The sequence below is a fragment of the Ischnura elegans genome, chromosome 5, assembly GCF_921293095.1.
Source record: "Ischnura elegans chromosome 5, ioIscEleg1.1, whole genome shotgun sequence".
Lineage (NCBI taxonomy): Eukaryota > Metazoa > Arthropoda > Insecta > Odonata > Coenagrionidae > Ischnura > Ischnura elegans.
Genome location: NC_060250.1, coordinates 90,827,227 through 90,844,079, shown reverse-complemented (window position 1 = coordinate 90,844,079; position 16,853 = coordinate 90,827,227). Strand labels below are relative to the sequence as shown.

Here is a 16,853-nt window from a genome sequence, read left to right as displayed (position 1 = left end):
ACTGACGCTCCCACCCCTCCAGAGAAACTCTGGCGCGCAGTGGCGCTACTACTAGGGGAAATATGGAACTAACTGCGGTCTCGGCGGCGGTTCGAAAGCAAATCGGGACGAGATGGAGTGATAAGAGTCGGATGTGGACGAATTATAGGAGGAACGATTAGATTAATTGAATAATTTCACCATGGAAATGCGCTATGGGCTGTAAATCACTAGTTTCTTAGTTTCGGCGGGTAAATAGGACCTAGTGAAGCCAAAGTAACAATAAATTTATCTGCATTAGGGTTTTACCTAACTCTCGGAATTTTCTGATTAAATGCTATGATCGAAGGCGGCGGCAGTTGGAAAAAAACATATAGGTACATTAAAAGGCATATCTCCCGTTAACGGCCATTTTACACCGTGCACATAATTGCACAAACTGATGAATTTACTAAGGCGCTGTCAAAATAACATCGTGCAAAGCGATAAAGTGCTAGAACGAATACATGCAAGATGGTGAAATAGCCCCTATTCTAATTTCATTGAAATATCCGTGCAATTGCACGCCAGATGGAGATAGAATAAGATCTCATGATGGCCACTGCTAGTCTTCTTTACAGAGTGAGTCAACACTTCCAATGGTCATTTTAACAAAACACAACAAAGAGTCACTCTCTCGTCGCCTAGGGTCCGGTCTCCCAGATGCCAACGTATGGTGAGGATATGATTGATCAGTTCACCTTACGCATGCTTATATAGGGTTATGTTATGCAAGCAGTTACATAACATACAGGGTGAATTCTGAAAGTGATGCAATTGAATAACCCGTGCCACCCCAATTGGTTGGAGTGGGATCAAACTACTTGGAGTAGGAGGAATGGACTCTAATCATTGTTGCAAGACCAATCTGATCGCTTTCTAAGCTATGGAAGGACGTAAGTTATGGCCGACCTTGTCAAGGAAAAAAATGGAATCAACAGTCGAGCAAAGTTTAAGTTTTATGCTAAATATCTTTAGGAAACGAAATAAGTTGTGAGGCTTCTAGCGACTCTGTTCTGCCCTACTCACAAGTTTTGAGGGAGTTAAAAGCCTTTACAATAATAACAATATGCCTTTATTCAGGCGAGGTTGAGACTATGAAGTCCCCTCTTCCACCTATTGAAGGGCTCCTTGCCACAACATGCTACGAATCCACACCCTGGTTCCTGGCCAAACACCAGATTCGTATGCTGCCTCACCTGTAGTCCGGAGGTCACCCCATCAGATATTTTTGTGAAAGTTAGGATTAAGGCAGCCCTGAAATGAACCCATTCTTCATCCATAGAAGAGATACAAACAGCCATGAAAAAGACCTTACGAGAAGCCTCCGAAGAAACCTCCTTGGGCATGTACTCAGTCACAGCACAGTCGCTGGAAAAAAATGTGCAGAGGCCTAAAGACAGTACTTAATCAATTTCTCATTACTCTAAATTAATGACACAATATCCAGATCACAAAGGAAATATAGTTAATTATTAACCTACACTATTTAATGTCTCTTTAGAAGTGCACCCTATAACATTTATTGAATTAGAAATATAGAGCGGCTGTAAAATATACAAGACCATTTCAATGCACTACTCTCCAGTGTTAGGAAAAATCTGAGAGAGTAAAAAGTTCTCTCTTACCTTTTGGAAATAATCACTAGGATTACCTCTATCAGGAAAAAAACACCTTTTGAAGCTTACCAACATTTATTTCCGAGAAAAATTGATAAGCAAACATTTTCAGGTATACATTCTATCAAAAGGAAGTAAATTTCCACATCAATTCATCAAACAACATCTCTCTATAATGTCATGAAACAGACAGCCATAAAAAGCATCAATTATTCTCCTGAAAACGGATTAAATAAAAGCTGACTGTAAGTTCTTCATTTGAATTCTAGTAGGAAACAGCCACCATATGTCTTGAATATTGAAGTCCACTGATGAATCATCTTAAGGAACAGCCTTCAAGGAGTTTCACAGACATCATATTAGCTGATAGAACAAATAATAAAAAAGGATTAGTACAAGTATAAGGGCTAATAACAAAACCATGATAAGAAATTTAAAATAAAAAATGTCCAAAATTTAAGAAATTAGACCAAGGCATTTAAAACATATTAAGTCACAAAGAACACAAATATTAGTAATGTGAGTGAGAGTAAATTATTGAATAAACTGAATAAGAATAGGAAAAAAATAAATATTCAGGCTTACAATTAGATAATGATCAATAAACAAAATTAGTTCACAAATTTGGCATTTAAAGTAATGATTTCTTAATGATTTTATAAATAATTAAATAGCCATCCATGAATTCCTAAAAGTCAAAATGTAAAATTCATTTTTGTGTTTCATTGAAACAGCTATAAATTGTTAGGTGTAGACCTAAGCTATTTTTCAAGCTACAGTTTTGGCTTTAGCACTTTGTTGTAACTGTTGCAAGAAAAAATAAGTGCCTGTTACGTACGGGACAAGCTGAGTCAACCACTTGTTTGGCTCATGTTATGAAAAATGATATTTCAGCTCAATTAGAATTTTCATAATGCTGTGGTATTTTTTTCATATAACTTAAAAAGTATGCTTCAATTCATATACTTAACATTATTAAGAAATTTTTTTCAACTAAGTTACAATTTTTTCACCTTTTGTTACGTACGGGACATTGTACACTTCAGGCTAAAAGTTATTGAAAGCAGGCAGAGTTAACATGGTCAAAAACACATTTATCAGAAAAGGTTGTTAAGCCAATTACAATATAAGAAGATCATATGTTTATAAGCATTACTTTCTTGATCAATTAACTTGTATTTGCTTAGCTTAATTATAATACAATTAAGGTATAAAAAAAATTATACAGCTACTTTAATCTTTTTACCATGGTATTATTTAAAAAAAAAAGGAGAAAGATACCAGAGTTCATAATTTAAGATCTTTACGGTTAAATTTTCCATCGTCTTTTTTTGTTCAACATTATAGGAGGAGAAATAGCTTTAATCACCTCTGTCTCTCTATTGTATACAATACAATCGGGCAGCGTTGGCCATTTATAATGTTCTGGGGACTGGTGGGTACCATCTGGGGCACAGCTAGGAATTAAGGCTAGAGGAGGTTTTAGGGGCGACTAATAGTGGGGATCTGGGGGGTATGGAATACCTGCCAGGGCAAGCAGGAGGTACGGGGACCCTCCCCCAGAAATTTTTTAAGATAAATGGTTCAAAATGGGGAGTTTTACAGCTTTCTGAGGGATATTTTATTAATCCTTACACTTTTCTATAAGTAATATTAATCCAATTAACTAATTTAGATTTGGGGGGTGATTATGCCCCAAAAACCTCCCCCCCCCCCCCTCGCTGTGCCACTAGGTACCATGACTGTAACTTACAGTTGCTTCTGTGAGACAATTTCTGTGATTTTGCCTCAAAATAAATTGCCATTATATTGCACTAGAACCCACTGACCTCTGAATTCTGTCTTCACTTTAACAAACAGGTCTAAATTCAAGTTGATATCTTTAAAATGTTTCTCTCCTGAAAAACTTTCATTTGTATTGCATATCACGTGAAAGCTAAGGATATCTGGTGCTGCTTGAACATTGTCTCAATGCTTTACTTTGATGATGGTATCATTTATATAATCTTCTCCAGCATAATATGCCTTGAACAAACAAATATTGAACAACAATACAATAAAACTTGTCTTTGAACAAACTACTGAAGATTCTGATGCAAAATCCTTGGCAGATTGAATAGAGCATCATTTTCATCCTCACTACTCTTAACATTCAGTCAGTTCTCTAAAATTGCATTCAGGAGAACTGATGTGAGCTTGATTTTTTAGCTTAAGTTTGCCTGCTATTCACTGTCATTTTTTCCCTTTCATACTTTTTCTTTGTCGGTAATATTTTCTCTCCGCTTTTTTCTTAATTAATTTATCCTCTTACTTCTTTTTAAGAACCCATCATGATCACTTGCATTTAGTTTACTTTGCATTTTCTTTACTCTAGCAACAGCAGTTGCCTAAGGTTTTTCCACCACCATTTAAATTCTGAAAAAGCATTAAATTTCTTATCTTCAAAGTTTCAGGCATTACTCAGTGGTGCTTATGTAAACTTACTTAAATAAAAATACTTCATGTAGTCCACATTGTTTATTTTCTGACCTTGATTCCCTCCTAGTAATCGGTCACAAAAATAACATATGCTATAATCACTCACGCACTGAAACATGTATTACGTGTTGGCTAAAGGCGACTGTAAATTCTAGTATCACCAAACATCTAATCGAGAACAACTATCCCAGTGATTTCACATCTGAGATCTACCACACACTGAGACAAAAGAAATTAAGTCCCCACTTTTTGTCATGAAGAACTGGAGATTATTGAGGTGACAATCAAATGAAACGCAGGAATTAAACAGTCATGTTTTACCATTTCATTCACCTTACTTTTTCTAACCTTTTCTACCCGCCCTCTATGCACCTAAAATTTTACTTGTTCTTCTGTTTACTACAATGCATACTTTCAACCACAGCACCTACTCCTCTGCCACTTTGTCATTTCATGACATAAACTTAATACCTGGCCCTTCTATTAACTGATGCCAAACTCCCCAACCCTGAATGCCCAGAGCACAATTTTAAATTTAAATTACTGTAGGCCTAGACTTTTCTGGCCTAAATGTAAATAACGCTTCATTTTATGCTTTAGAATTAAATATTACCAAAATTTAGTAATGATATGACATAGTGAATTCATTTTTATGTATATTGCATATTATGTTGTGAAGTGTCCCGTACGTAACGTTACATACGGGACAGAAAGAAATTGAACATTAGGGTATGTTTAAATTTTATTATTTTTTCACAACATCATAATCATTTAGTTTGACACAAAACCAGTTTAGAAAATTGTATTTTGAGTAGCTGTTTGTCAAGAAACTTTGTGAAAAAATAAATTTATATATTTTATGTTACGTACGGGACAAAGAAACAATCTACTTTTAAACACTGTATTTTACCATTATACTATCGCAAAATTAATATAATTTTGTGATAGAAACTCTTATACTGTACTATATTTTGATATTATAATTACCAAGACACATAAAAATAGCATTTAGTCAAGCATTGATATGGCAACACAACCTATGAAAATGGCAATTTTTGAACAGCTGATGAAGAGACGACTTTGAACCTAGGTTACCTACATATTTAAACATATTTGACTAAAATTCCTAGTAAATACTCATAATATAACCTTATGAGAAGACAATCATGACACAATAAGTTAAATATAAAAAAATATTTTTATTTCCAAAAGTTACCTATTTTCATGGAATGGCCCATTAGAGGGGCCATTCCATGAAAATAGGTAACTTTAGTTAGTAGATAGTACATATTACCAAAAGTTCTCCAGGAGTGTAAGTCAAGTCGTAGTTCACAAAGGTCATATGGAGGTTGTTAGTATGAAGAAAATTTTAAGAACCAAGGTTTGGAGGAAAAGTATGCAAAAAGATGTTGAACAGTGGTGTAGATCCTGCCATGAATGTCAGTTAGTGGCTAGGAGTGACCCACTAGAACCAATAGTACGATCTGAATTGCCATGTCAACCATTGTAAGTTTGTATTTCCTTGGCCCCTAACCATCAGGGAAGTTGTTTGATAGTGTTAGATTTGCACAGTCCTTATTTGTCTAAAGGCTTATGTATGATCTTAGATTTTCCCGGCGTATCAGTTGCAGAAAGGTTTCTCGGTGGTTTCACATGAATAGTCAGCATCCGAGCATCAAATTCACCATGGAAAAAGAGACAAATGGCCAACTCCCGTTCCTCGACATTCTAATCCAGAAAAAGAAAGATGGAAGCCTGGGACACAGCATATACAGGAAAGCGACTCACACCGACCTATATCTCAACAATCAGAGTCATCACCACCCATCACAGAAGCAAGCTGTGTTGTCTACTCTATTGCACAGAGCGAAGAAGATTCCCGATAACGAGAGCATCCAGAATGAGATAAAGCACCTGAAGATTACGTTTCGGAAAAATGGCTATAGCAAACATCAGATTTCTGAGGCCCTAAAAAGGACCTTTAACAAGCCCATTGGCGGCATAAGAGAGCCGCAAGAAGAGCCGACCGCAAAAGCCTTTCTTCCCTATGTCTCCACAATATCCGGAAAGATACAACGCATTCTAGGCAGATACAATATTAAGACAATTCATTTACCACCTCCAAAGCTCAGGGATCAACTGGTGAGAGTAAAGGATCCCCTCGGACTGAAGACACCAGGAGTCTACGAAATTCCATGCGAGTGCGGAAAGAAATACATTGGAGAGACCAGTCGGACTATTGAAACCAGAACGAAGGAACATCAGAGGTACTTACGGCTGGCCCAACCGGAAAAGTCTGCAGTGGCGGAGCATAGCATCAATGAAGATCATGCCATACAATGGAAGGAGACGAAACTGCTATGCCGAGCACATGGCTACTGGGACCGCCTTGTCAAGGAAGCCATTCAGATCCGCGTCAACCGCAACAACTTCAACAGGGACACTGGTTTCCAAATCAGCAATGCTTGGAGACCAATAATGAAGTCTATTATATACGACAAAAATGGCGGGAAAACCTCAACAAGCGTGAACCAATCAGGTTACACCTGAACTCGGATGGAGTGTATATATACTGAAAATTTTTGAAGAACGGCATTCGGAAGATCCCCTGAGGATGATCAGCAAGTCGCAGATCGAAACGTCGGGAGACATGGACGACATCAACCGGTGGAAAACCCGAGAAACCTTTCTGTCTAAAGGCTTGTTCGCACGGTATGGTTTGCTAAAATCTATTTCATCAGATAATGGACCACCATTTAAAGATGCAGGATTTCAGAGGTTTCTGAAAGATTTAAATATTATCCATCATTTTTCTACACCATATTGGCCCCGGGCAAATGGAGCGGTAGAATGCCAAAACAGGAACATTATGAAAAGATTAAGGATTGCTGGCGCATAAAAGATAAGTTGGATAGAGGAACTTCTGATATACCTATCCTCATATTGAGCCACTCCCCACTTGGTAACAGGTTGCCCACCAGCAGCGTTGTTTTTAGGATGCAAGATTTGGTAAAAAAATTCCTGATTTACAGTTATGTATGCAGGTGAACCTGATATTAGCTGTAATAATTAGAGACAGGGTGTTAATGTTGAAAGATGATGGTAAATTGTATGCTCATTTAAACTGTCTTGCAAAGCCTAGTCTTGTGGAACCAGGGGATGTGGTGTTAATGAAACAAGCTTGGGAAAACAAACTATCCACTCCATTTAGACAAGATCCTGTGACCATTATAGAATCTAATGGAAATTCGGAGTTGATTTATGATAATCAAGGGAAACCTCATAGAAGGAATACTTCTCATGCTAAACCATATCTTCAGAGGGAACAAGAGAATGGGAATAAGGAAGAGAACTACAATGAGCTAACACCAAGGGAGGATATAGTACAGTTGAGGACCAAAAATACGGAATCCAGAAACCCAAAAAAAACCAGAAATCTAAAATGTTTGAAAATTCTTCTGCATAGGGTTTCGACTAGACACCTCGTGGCACCGGCCTCTGAGCCTTGTTCTGGGACGAGTAGGATGTTAGCACACTCTGTAAACATACACTAACAACCTGGGCACTTAGGGATCTCAAATATCAAGCACAAGAGCCTGAACACATTTATAAATTAATTAATTAACAAAACATACCATGAAGACCAGAAATCCAGAAACCCTTTGGTCCCAAGCTTTCCGGATTTGAGGTCCTCAACTGTAGATGGAGGAAAGAATTTGCAACCTAATCCTGTGATGGCAGGAAACAATTACAGGAAAACAGGAGACTCTCCAGGAGAGATGAGGTCAATGAGAGAATGTAATAAATCTAGTTCTTTGCAGTATTATAAAATGTAGATCACTGAATAACTAGTATTTATTTATTACTTATTTACTGAACACTCAGTATTTAACATGCGCTGATTATTTAACATATGCCAAGCTTGTAAAAAGACTTTTGATTTATCTGGAATGAAGAATGTTATTTTGGTTTATAAGTGAATTGGTGTAGTAAGTGTCAGGATTTGCATTTGTTTTTGTTCAAGACTTTACGTTTATGTAAGGGTAAGAATGTCTCTTAAAGGAGAAAAGGGATGTTGAGTCCTAAGGTTTGCCACCATGCTCAGAAGTTGGGAATGAGAGTTCTGGTGTAAGAGTGATGAACAATAAAGATGGCGAGATGTAAGGTGTGCTTACACATCGTTGATACATACTCTAATAGGTGATTGATCACCCAAGCTTGGTAGTACATATACTAACTTTTATGTTATGCTTGATGGTCTAAACTACCTAAACCTCACACAGATGTTGGACATTGAAGTTGTAAAAATTATCCATAAAATAAAACTTGGGCTCATGTCACCTTACTTAAATTAATAAACAATAATAGTGATATTCATAAATATGAGAGCAAAATTTTCATATTACTTCTCTGAGTAAATCGGGACACAAATGTTCAAAAGAACAAGCTCAGATCAGACATCAATATACATTTACATATTTTCAAATTTACTCACATTGCTGGAAGGCGGCTGTATTTCTCTTGAGGACATACAGTATATTTGGATCTGAGGGTCTACATCATTCTTTGTATCTAAATGTTCGACTCCTCCAGACAGTATTATTAGGTTTCATCTCCCAAAATTACTTCACATTAAATTACATTCACAAAGTTTCATGCTTCACTGGTTTTATATATCAGTTAATCCTGGGGAAAAATAAAGAATAATTAGTTCTCAAAGCCACTTACAGATCCAACATCAATATGCATTCATGTATTTTCAAATAGTAGCACGGTTAGACAGAAATTGTTCATGAAACATGCAGGATGTGTAAGGCTTGTCAGCAACTGGCTAGTTAGTAGGCCATTTATGACTTGGCAGTGAAAGATGGCCAATTTCTCTTGATTATCCAGATAATTTGCACTGAACCGAATCGATAAATCTCAGCAATTGTAGAAGCAGATCAAATTGATAAACCTCGACATCCAATTATTTCCAGAAAATTTATTGCAAGGCATTTATTAAATAACTATTTCAATTTGTTAATTCACGCATCTGGTCTTTATAAGCTCCCGAGTAAAACAGTCATTGGTTCCGGTCATTGATTATAATTAATTGTAATTCCCAAAATATCATATCATAGTAGAACGTAGAACACTTCGAAATGGCAGAGCAAAAATGAAGTTAATTACGTTAAACGCAAAATCAACCAAAGGAAATTCTTGTGCGCGACATTGCGAGATACCTGTCACGCTTTATCTATGAATCCTACATAAAAAGTTAATGTTTGTCTGTGTCTGTCATACAAAAATCATCATATAAATGTGGTTTTTATGCGATCGAGCTAAAATAACGTAAAAGAATATTTATCGGTTGTTTAAATTGCAATGCATTTAGATTCTTCAAGACTATTAACCCTGCAAGGCACTAATATACGCTAAAAATAGAGGCCAAGATAGAGAAAAAATACACTTATTTGCGGTGTGTAGTAGGATACGATCGAGGAGTACTCCTCTCTGCTACCATGAACAAAACTTATGAACCTTGTGACGAAGAGAAATAAACAATAGCATTTTCACGCACAACGGCCAACTTCAATGCACAAAGAATTAGGCAAATTCTCTAACTCATCTCCGAACTGCTCAAAATCAAAGGGCTTCTCAGCTAGTAATGTATATAAACAAGAAACCCAAACCAAAACATCAGGTCCATTCCAGATAAAAAAACTTAAAAATAACTTTTCAAGAGTTTGATTCTACTTCCGATAGAGCAAAACAATGTTTAAAAAATATCAAATTTAAATGCGAATACTCACTGTACCATGCGATGGACAGTAGGCGGCACACATTACTTACAAAATTAAAATTAACGTGTCCACCACATTCTGCCATCTTGGAATAAGGTCGGCTAAAAATGTTGAGCGGGATAGGTGTTTCATTTTCGACAAATGCTGTAATATGGACACGCAGTTGAAACATTTGCATTGTTATTAAACTTAATTGCTAAGATTAGTGACACTTCGGGCCTTCACCGTTATCATAACTTAGGTACCATGCACAAGAAACAACTTATTCAAAAATGCAACATGTAAACATTCAGAGTACTTACCGCCGCCTTCCACAAATGGGAGTTTATAATGCCCAGTTTGGAATTTTATTTCTTCTTAGCATTATATACCCACTTAAAACCACGCACAAAAACGATCCCTTGTCGTAAGCCATGGTGTTCACAGGTAAGTAAACGGGATCCCACTACGAGCGAGGGCACGGGATTTGTTTCAAGTCACTACTCCTGAACCATCGCTGACTTTTCTGAGCTAATAGCACCACTTTCTAGCCACTACACTCAGTTTCGTACTGTCAAAAAATGAAACCTCCAGAAGGCCTCCTTACCACTGAAAAAATGGAAAAAAACACCACAAGTCAGCGTTTCGCCTATACTCGCCATGTTAATTTTCCTACCACTAGAAACCCTGGGCACCCTCGCGCTGCCACTCGTTCAACAGAGGAACTATTTGGTGTCGGAAGATTGAGGCAACAGCGCCCCCTACCGATTTCAATGAGAACCTCTTGGAAGATTAGTAACCAGTATACAAGGGCCATGGGTTGGACATTCAGCAGCTATGTCGTCACCAGTAATTGAAGGTGATTTAAAGTTCTGGACATGGTCTGTTTAACATTTTCTTACTCAGCTGAGAGATAGAGACTTGCTTCTTATTGAGGAGTTATAAATAAGTTTGTTTTAACTTTAAGTGATATCGCATTATTTACTGGCATGCACTATAAAAGGTTGTCGCAAGCAGCTTTAGTTGCTCTAGAACCTTGGAAGTCTAGTAAATAGCTCTAGAACCAGCTGTACGTGAGACCCCATTTGAACTCAAGTTTCTTCTCAGCAAGAGGATAGCTTAGTGCCTGGAGGCCTCAGGCATGGAGGGCATATATATAGGGTACAAATGATACTTCGGCATCACTGGAAAAAATGGAAGGCTTAAATGATCAATTTTGTCACATCGACATGGCATTAGACCTTCAGAATTGCATGCTTTAACCTTAGCCAGGATAAGATTTTCTGGAATCTTCAAGTGTTTTTTGAATCATGACCTTGTTACTAATATAGTCTGAGGTTTCAGGCGAGATGGAGTGGAAACGTGACATAATGAAAATGAAAAAGCAGGAGCAATTTCCACAATTTTACATTTATTAATACGACTGGTTTCGCTTTTCAGCATCATCAGGTCTGATGATGCTGAAAAGCGAAACCGGTCGTATTAATAAATGTAAAATTGTGGAAATTGCTCCTGCTTTTTCATTTTCACCTTGTTACTATTATAAATTAGCTTGCTTGATCAATATCTGGTTGGAAGATTAGACTAATTCGAAATGATGTTGAAAAGGTATGAAAGGTGAGGCCGGGTGGGAATCTAGAATCTTGGGAGTGATGACATCTCAGCCCTGATAAAAATAAAATCACCCATGGTGGGTAAAGGAAGGGTAGTATCCTTCATGATAAGTAATTACCCTTGCTAAACCCACGCTCTACGCTCCTATTGGAGGGTAAGGGAAGGGGAGAACAACCCCTTCTCTACCCTTCCGGAAAACTACTTCACTTACCATCCGTCTACACTCCATTAAGGGTAAGGAAGGGGTAGTTCTATACTTCATCTGCCCTCCCTGGGAACTCCTTCACTTACCATTTGTCGATCCTTCGTCAAATATCTATTGAGTGTAAGGGAAGGGTAGGCCTATACTCAATCTACCCTTCCTGGGAACTCCTTTGCTTACCATCTGTCAATCCTTCGCCTACCATCTATTTAGTGCGAGGCTTATTCATAAAATAAGAGCTGTTTGGTAACAGGAATAAATATACCCATATAGGGCTACTAGTGTAGGGCTATCCTTAGCCTACCTTTCCTTGGAACTCCTTCTCTTACCATCCATCTATCCTTCCCCTGCACTCCATTAAGGGAAGGGTAGGATTATCCTTCGTCTACTCTTCCTTGGAACTCCTTTGCTTACCATCAGTCTAACCTTCCTCTACACTCCATTAAGGTTAGGGCAAGTGTAGGACTATCCTTCATCTACCCTTCCTTGGAACTCCTTCCCTTAACATCAATATATCCTTCCTTTACACTCCATTAATGGTAAGGCAAGTAGTATGATTATAATCCTCTAACCAATGTGATATTTAGCTGATAATTGAGTATCATCACTGGTCAACAATCCTAAGATTGGTATCATGCAGATCTCCACTCATTTCTCCTAGCAGCTAATATTTTCACTCATACTAGTATTATACATCATACATAATTACATACTTGTATTAATATACACAGCTAGTGTTTCTCCTTTTTCACATCCTTCTTTACCTGTTCCATATATTTTATTCACAGCCTTCCTTTTCCATTCTCGCCATATACATATCAGAAAAAACATAAAATAATGAAAGCCATGCATTTTGTGAGGCCTATAAAATTGGCTGCCTAATTGCCGTGCCTAGGGCTTTCTGAAAGGGAAGGGATCAGTTCCTTCACACCCACACTTTCAGAAAAAAATAACTTAAGAAAAATAGTCATTTTTATAAAAATTATCTCCCTGCCCTCTGAAAAATGAAATAGAAATGTATTGAAAGCATAAAAATTTAAAGAAACAATAAAAATGAAAGATAAATATTTATTTATTGAAACATTCAAATTCACGCAACAATTTAAATAATTTTAGGATTATATATTAATAGATAACATAATTCTTAAACAATACTATTTCAATTAAATCTCAAAATGATAGCTAAAAGCAAAAGTTAACGAAACAATTTCTCAGTTGAATGGTGTATTACTGGGTAACATTTCTGTAGTATAAAAAATAAAACAAGAGAATATCATTCTCTGGTGACCTGTCAATATAAAAAGGTAAAAAATAAACTAACATTATCTCCTTGGCATGAAATGTAAGCCAGAAATAGAACAATAATAACTTTGTTTTAGATAGGAAGCAGAAGGGGCAATATGCCAGCATGCTAAAAACAATAAAATAAAAGCAGAAGTTCTTTGAATCTTAATAACATTATAAAATTTGAGCTAATAAATACAATCAAGATCAATCTAGAATATAAAAATATAAATAATGAGTATTTCCTTTCCCTGGTACTTATCACAATGAGACAGTATGCACTCATACCCTTCTGTACATTATAGATTTCTTTTCAAACATTCTAGCTGCTCTCATTTCCACCAAATGAGGATTGTGCATTTGTTTCATTATATGCAGTTAGAATCACATCATTCACATCCTCACCAGATATGAAAATGCAGCCAGATATATCAATTCCAGATATCCTGCAAACACAATGAAAAGTTTTTCAAAAACAGTCACTTTCAAATATGCACATGCATGTTTAGGACTAGAAGGCAAGACTAAAGAAAATTGTAGAGGGTGGTGGAAGAGAGTTGATCGACAACAGACTTTCACATATCCAACCAGGATATAGTGATTGTGACCCACTATGATTTTTTTTTTGCCCTTCTGAAAGCAGTGGTGGCGCGTGCGTATACGCATGTTAGCAAGTGCACACCCAAAGATGAATAAATTATAGAAGAAAACTATTCCTTTGCAACGCGAAGGATAAAAGTACTGTCTGCATATGCAAGAAACATGAGCCTCCGAACGCTACAGCTATCTCCTTTTCGAATTCACCGCTCTACAAGTGTGCGATCCCGTGGCATCATGCCGGGCGCATTTTCGGTCTGTGCGATCGCTTGAGGGAGCTCTGGCGGGACGAGGTAAGCGGGGGGGTATGTGCTGTTCAAAGGGGCGATGAGAGCAGACTCAAAACCATGCGAATGCGCACGCGCATGTTTTTGGTGACTGACTAGCAGGTAGTGTAGTGGTGTAGCCGCCACCTACACTACCTGCGCCCAGGATCCTAGTCCGTCTACAGAGCCATCTGTATAGCCGTTTTCTACACTACTTCCTCATAGGGCGTAAGGAAAAGAGAATGAATTTCAACTACTGTCACTTGTAAAGGTTTGTTGGGAATAATTGTTTTCATACATGCTAATATTATTTCTGTTCATGCAATTTTAAGGGTAGAGTGTACCAGTGATATGTTTTGCTTGCTATGTACTCTATTACGACGAAATATGACGCTCATGGATTAGGATTAACATAATATAATTAAATCATCCTATATCTGCTCTAATGCACACCCTAGATAAATTACCACCAGCCGCCACTGTCTGAAAGACACCCAACTCCTAGAAATAGGTACTGGGCACGCCAAAAGTGATTTGAAGACTATTACATCTCAGGCTGATTTATGAAATCCCAAGTCCAGAAAGTGGGTATAAAATACGGCGATTTCTTTCCAACTCCTTAGCTTAAGGCCAACACCAAGTTAGGGTCAGGCTAAATAAGGATTCAGAGGACCATTTATGACTGCATAGGCAGTCACCCATCTCCACACCAGGCACTCACTGCCACTTTCCAGGAGCAGCAACCTCACCTCCTAAAGAAAGTGGTTCTGGTACCCAGTGGCGAAGAGTGACGTTTAAGCTTAGTCATTGCATGCATGGCGTGTGGCCTGTTTCTAGAGTCCTCTTTTATTCATGAAATTGTGGATAAATTTAAACAGCGTGGATGAAACATTCTTAAAAGTCAGGCGGTCAATTCTGGGGCACTTGGAGGTTCCAGAACTGAATGCTCCCCGGATGGCATCCGCAAGCTCATAACTGCCACTCGAAGATATGCTCAGGATTATTTAAGCCTAGAATTATTTTTTAATCACTGCTATATCAAAACAGAACAGGCAGAGGTCATTTTGACCTATAAACTCTCTCTCTATAGAAACCATGTTTCTTTGCATTTTCTCCTCCTGGAAAACCCAAGATTTATTTTCATTAACGCTAATGCGTCAATATACCTTTAAGTCGACATTTGAAGGAATTTATTTTGTTCCAGAATTATCCTCCGTCATTAAAGCCCCTTGAAATTTGCAGGTTGCCTAAATTACAGAAATTTTACAAATTTGTTAGGGTTCAAACAAAAATGGCTCATGTCGCTGGGAGATACAGTCTTCATTGAACCCCCTCCTTCAAATGACTCCACCCCAAAATTTATCACTCCCTGAATGAGCCCCCGCAAGTCTTCTGTCCATGGGATACGAACAGCCAAATACAATTTTTTTAGATTACCACATAAGTTTATAGCAATTAAATGCAATAATGCACACGATTATCCTACCTGTCTAAAAGTGAACTTGAACCATAGACCTCCTTCTGGCCTTTCATAATATCCTTGACTGCCTCCTCCTGTTCATCTGGACATCCAACAAATACTTGAATAGAAACAGTGCCACTGTTCTCAAAACTACAGCTCTCCATTGTCAACTCAGAGCCTTTAAAAACCTATAAAGTTAAATTAAAGAGGCAATTAATGGATAATATTGGAATACTCCACTCCAAAAACATCAACAATGCATACTCATGCCAAGTTAATTTTCATTGAATATTAAGACATAAAAAGCTTTCATAAGCACTGTATCAACATCTTTCTGTGGGTTTACATAAAAATAGATGTGCACTGCCTTTTAAATTAATTTTAAATTAAATGCCACTTAAAATAATTTTAGTCAAATTGTGTAATTAGGATGATTCAATGCAATGCCTGGTCTGATGAATGAAACCACACTCCCTTAACATAAATGAACATCTTTATGTTGCAATTACACTAGGAGGTTCCACAACATTTTTTGTGTATGATATTGATAATCCACTTCAAACATATCCTCTAAATCTAATGTAATAGGTCCTTGAAACAATATCATAAAAATTCAAGACAATGAAGAGAAGCATTGGCTTCACACATATGCCTACATTAAACACTACGATATTATTGTCATAAATTAATTTTCTCGTTGAGCTATGCTGGTAACCACCACTTCAATTCGTTTATGTGGATATAATGAAATTTGTTTATGTTATGAAATGCTACACATGCACACCTGAAGTTTAATTGTACGTTACATAAACATATGATAGTGAGCAGGCTGGGAAATGTAGCGAACCTGCAACAGCAGAAAGTGATATTTTAAATCAGCACAGGTGTGTGTCGAACAATGGAGGGAAAAGGGAATATCACACCACAGCATATCCCATACCAGAGCCTATATGTATACACTTCGCATCTACTTTGCATGTGGAGCAGTGTAAGCTGTGCCAGCTGGGTATATTGGAATGGCAAATATGTAATGCTCTCTCTTTAACTCTTCTCTTGTTTATAAACAGGTGACATGAGAGTTTTGACTGACTCTGTAGTTGAAATAAATCAGGATGATTTCTTGAACTAAGTGAAGGGAATCGTTGAGATATAGATACTCATGTGATAGTGAAAACAGCTTTCAGCAAATTCATGTTGAGTGAGGGATAACTGCTTATGACTATGAAAAATAATTCATACACTCATTACATAGTATATTAATTCACCATATATTTTAATAACATTGAAGCAAGTTTTCCCGCAAATATTTTTATCAGGTGAAAGCTTTCACATTCCTAAGGTGCTAAGATTGTCTAATTTCAGGAATTCCTAATAAATCCTAACTTCGCTTTCAACTAACACCATGTATTTCAGACAGATAACAGAGGAAAAGTCTACACAGATTCCAAGACATTCCTAATAAAAAAAATATTACTTGTAGACAGTGGCGGATCTATGGGGGTGGCTATGGGGGCTCTAGACCCCACCTTGGACATCCTATTTACACTA

At 37.2% G+C, this 16,853-nt stretch overlaps 1 protein-coding gene across 2 annotated transcripts in view; it reads right to left on the bottom strand.

Annotated features, from left to right (window-relative positions):
• Window positions 1-12,750: 12,750 nt before the first annotated feature.
• Window positions 12,751-16,853, bottom strand: part of LOC124159246 (protein nessun dorma-like) — a 36,975-nt gene continuing 32,872 nt past the window's right edge. For both annotated transcript variants that reach the window (XM_046534925.1, XM_046534923.1), the window contains exons 10-11: window positions 15,330-15,493; window positions 12,751-13,426 (exon numbers count right to left, since the gene is read on the bottom strand). In XM_046534925.1, coding sequence (XP_046390881.1) covers window positions 13,303-13,426; window positions 15,330-15,493 — 288 coding nt within the window. In that variant the 3' untranslated portion in view covers window positions 12,751-13,302. The remainder of the gene's footprint in view (window positions 13,427-15,329; window positions 15,494-16,853) is intronic.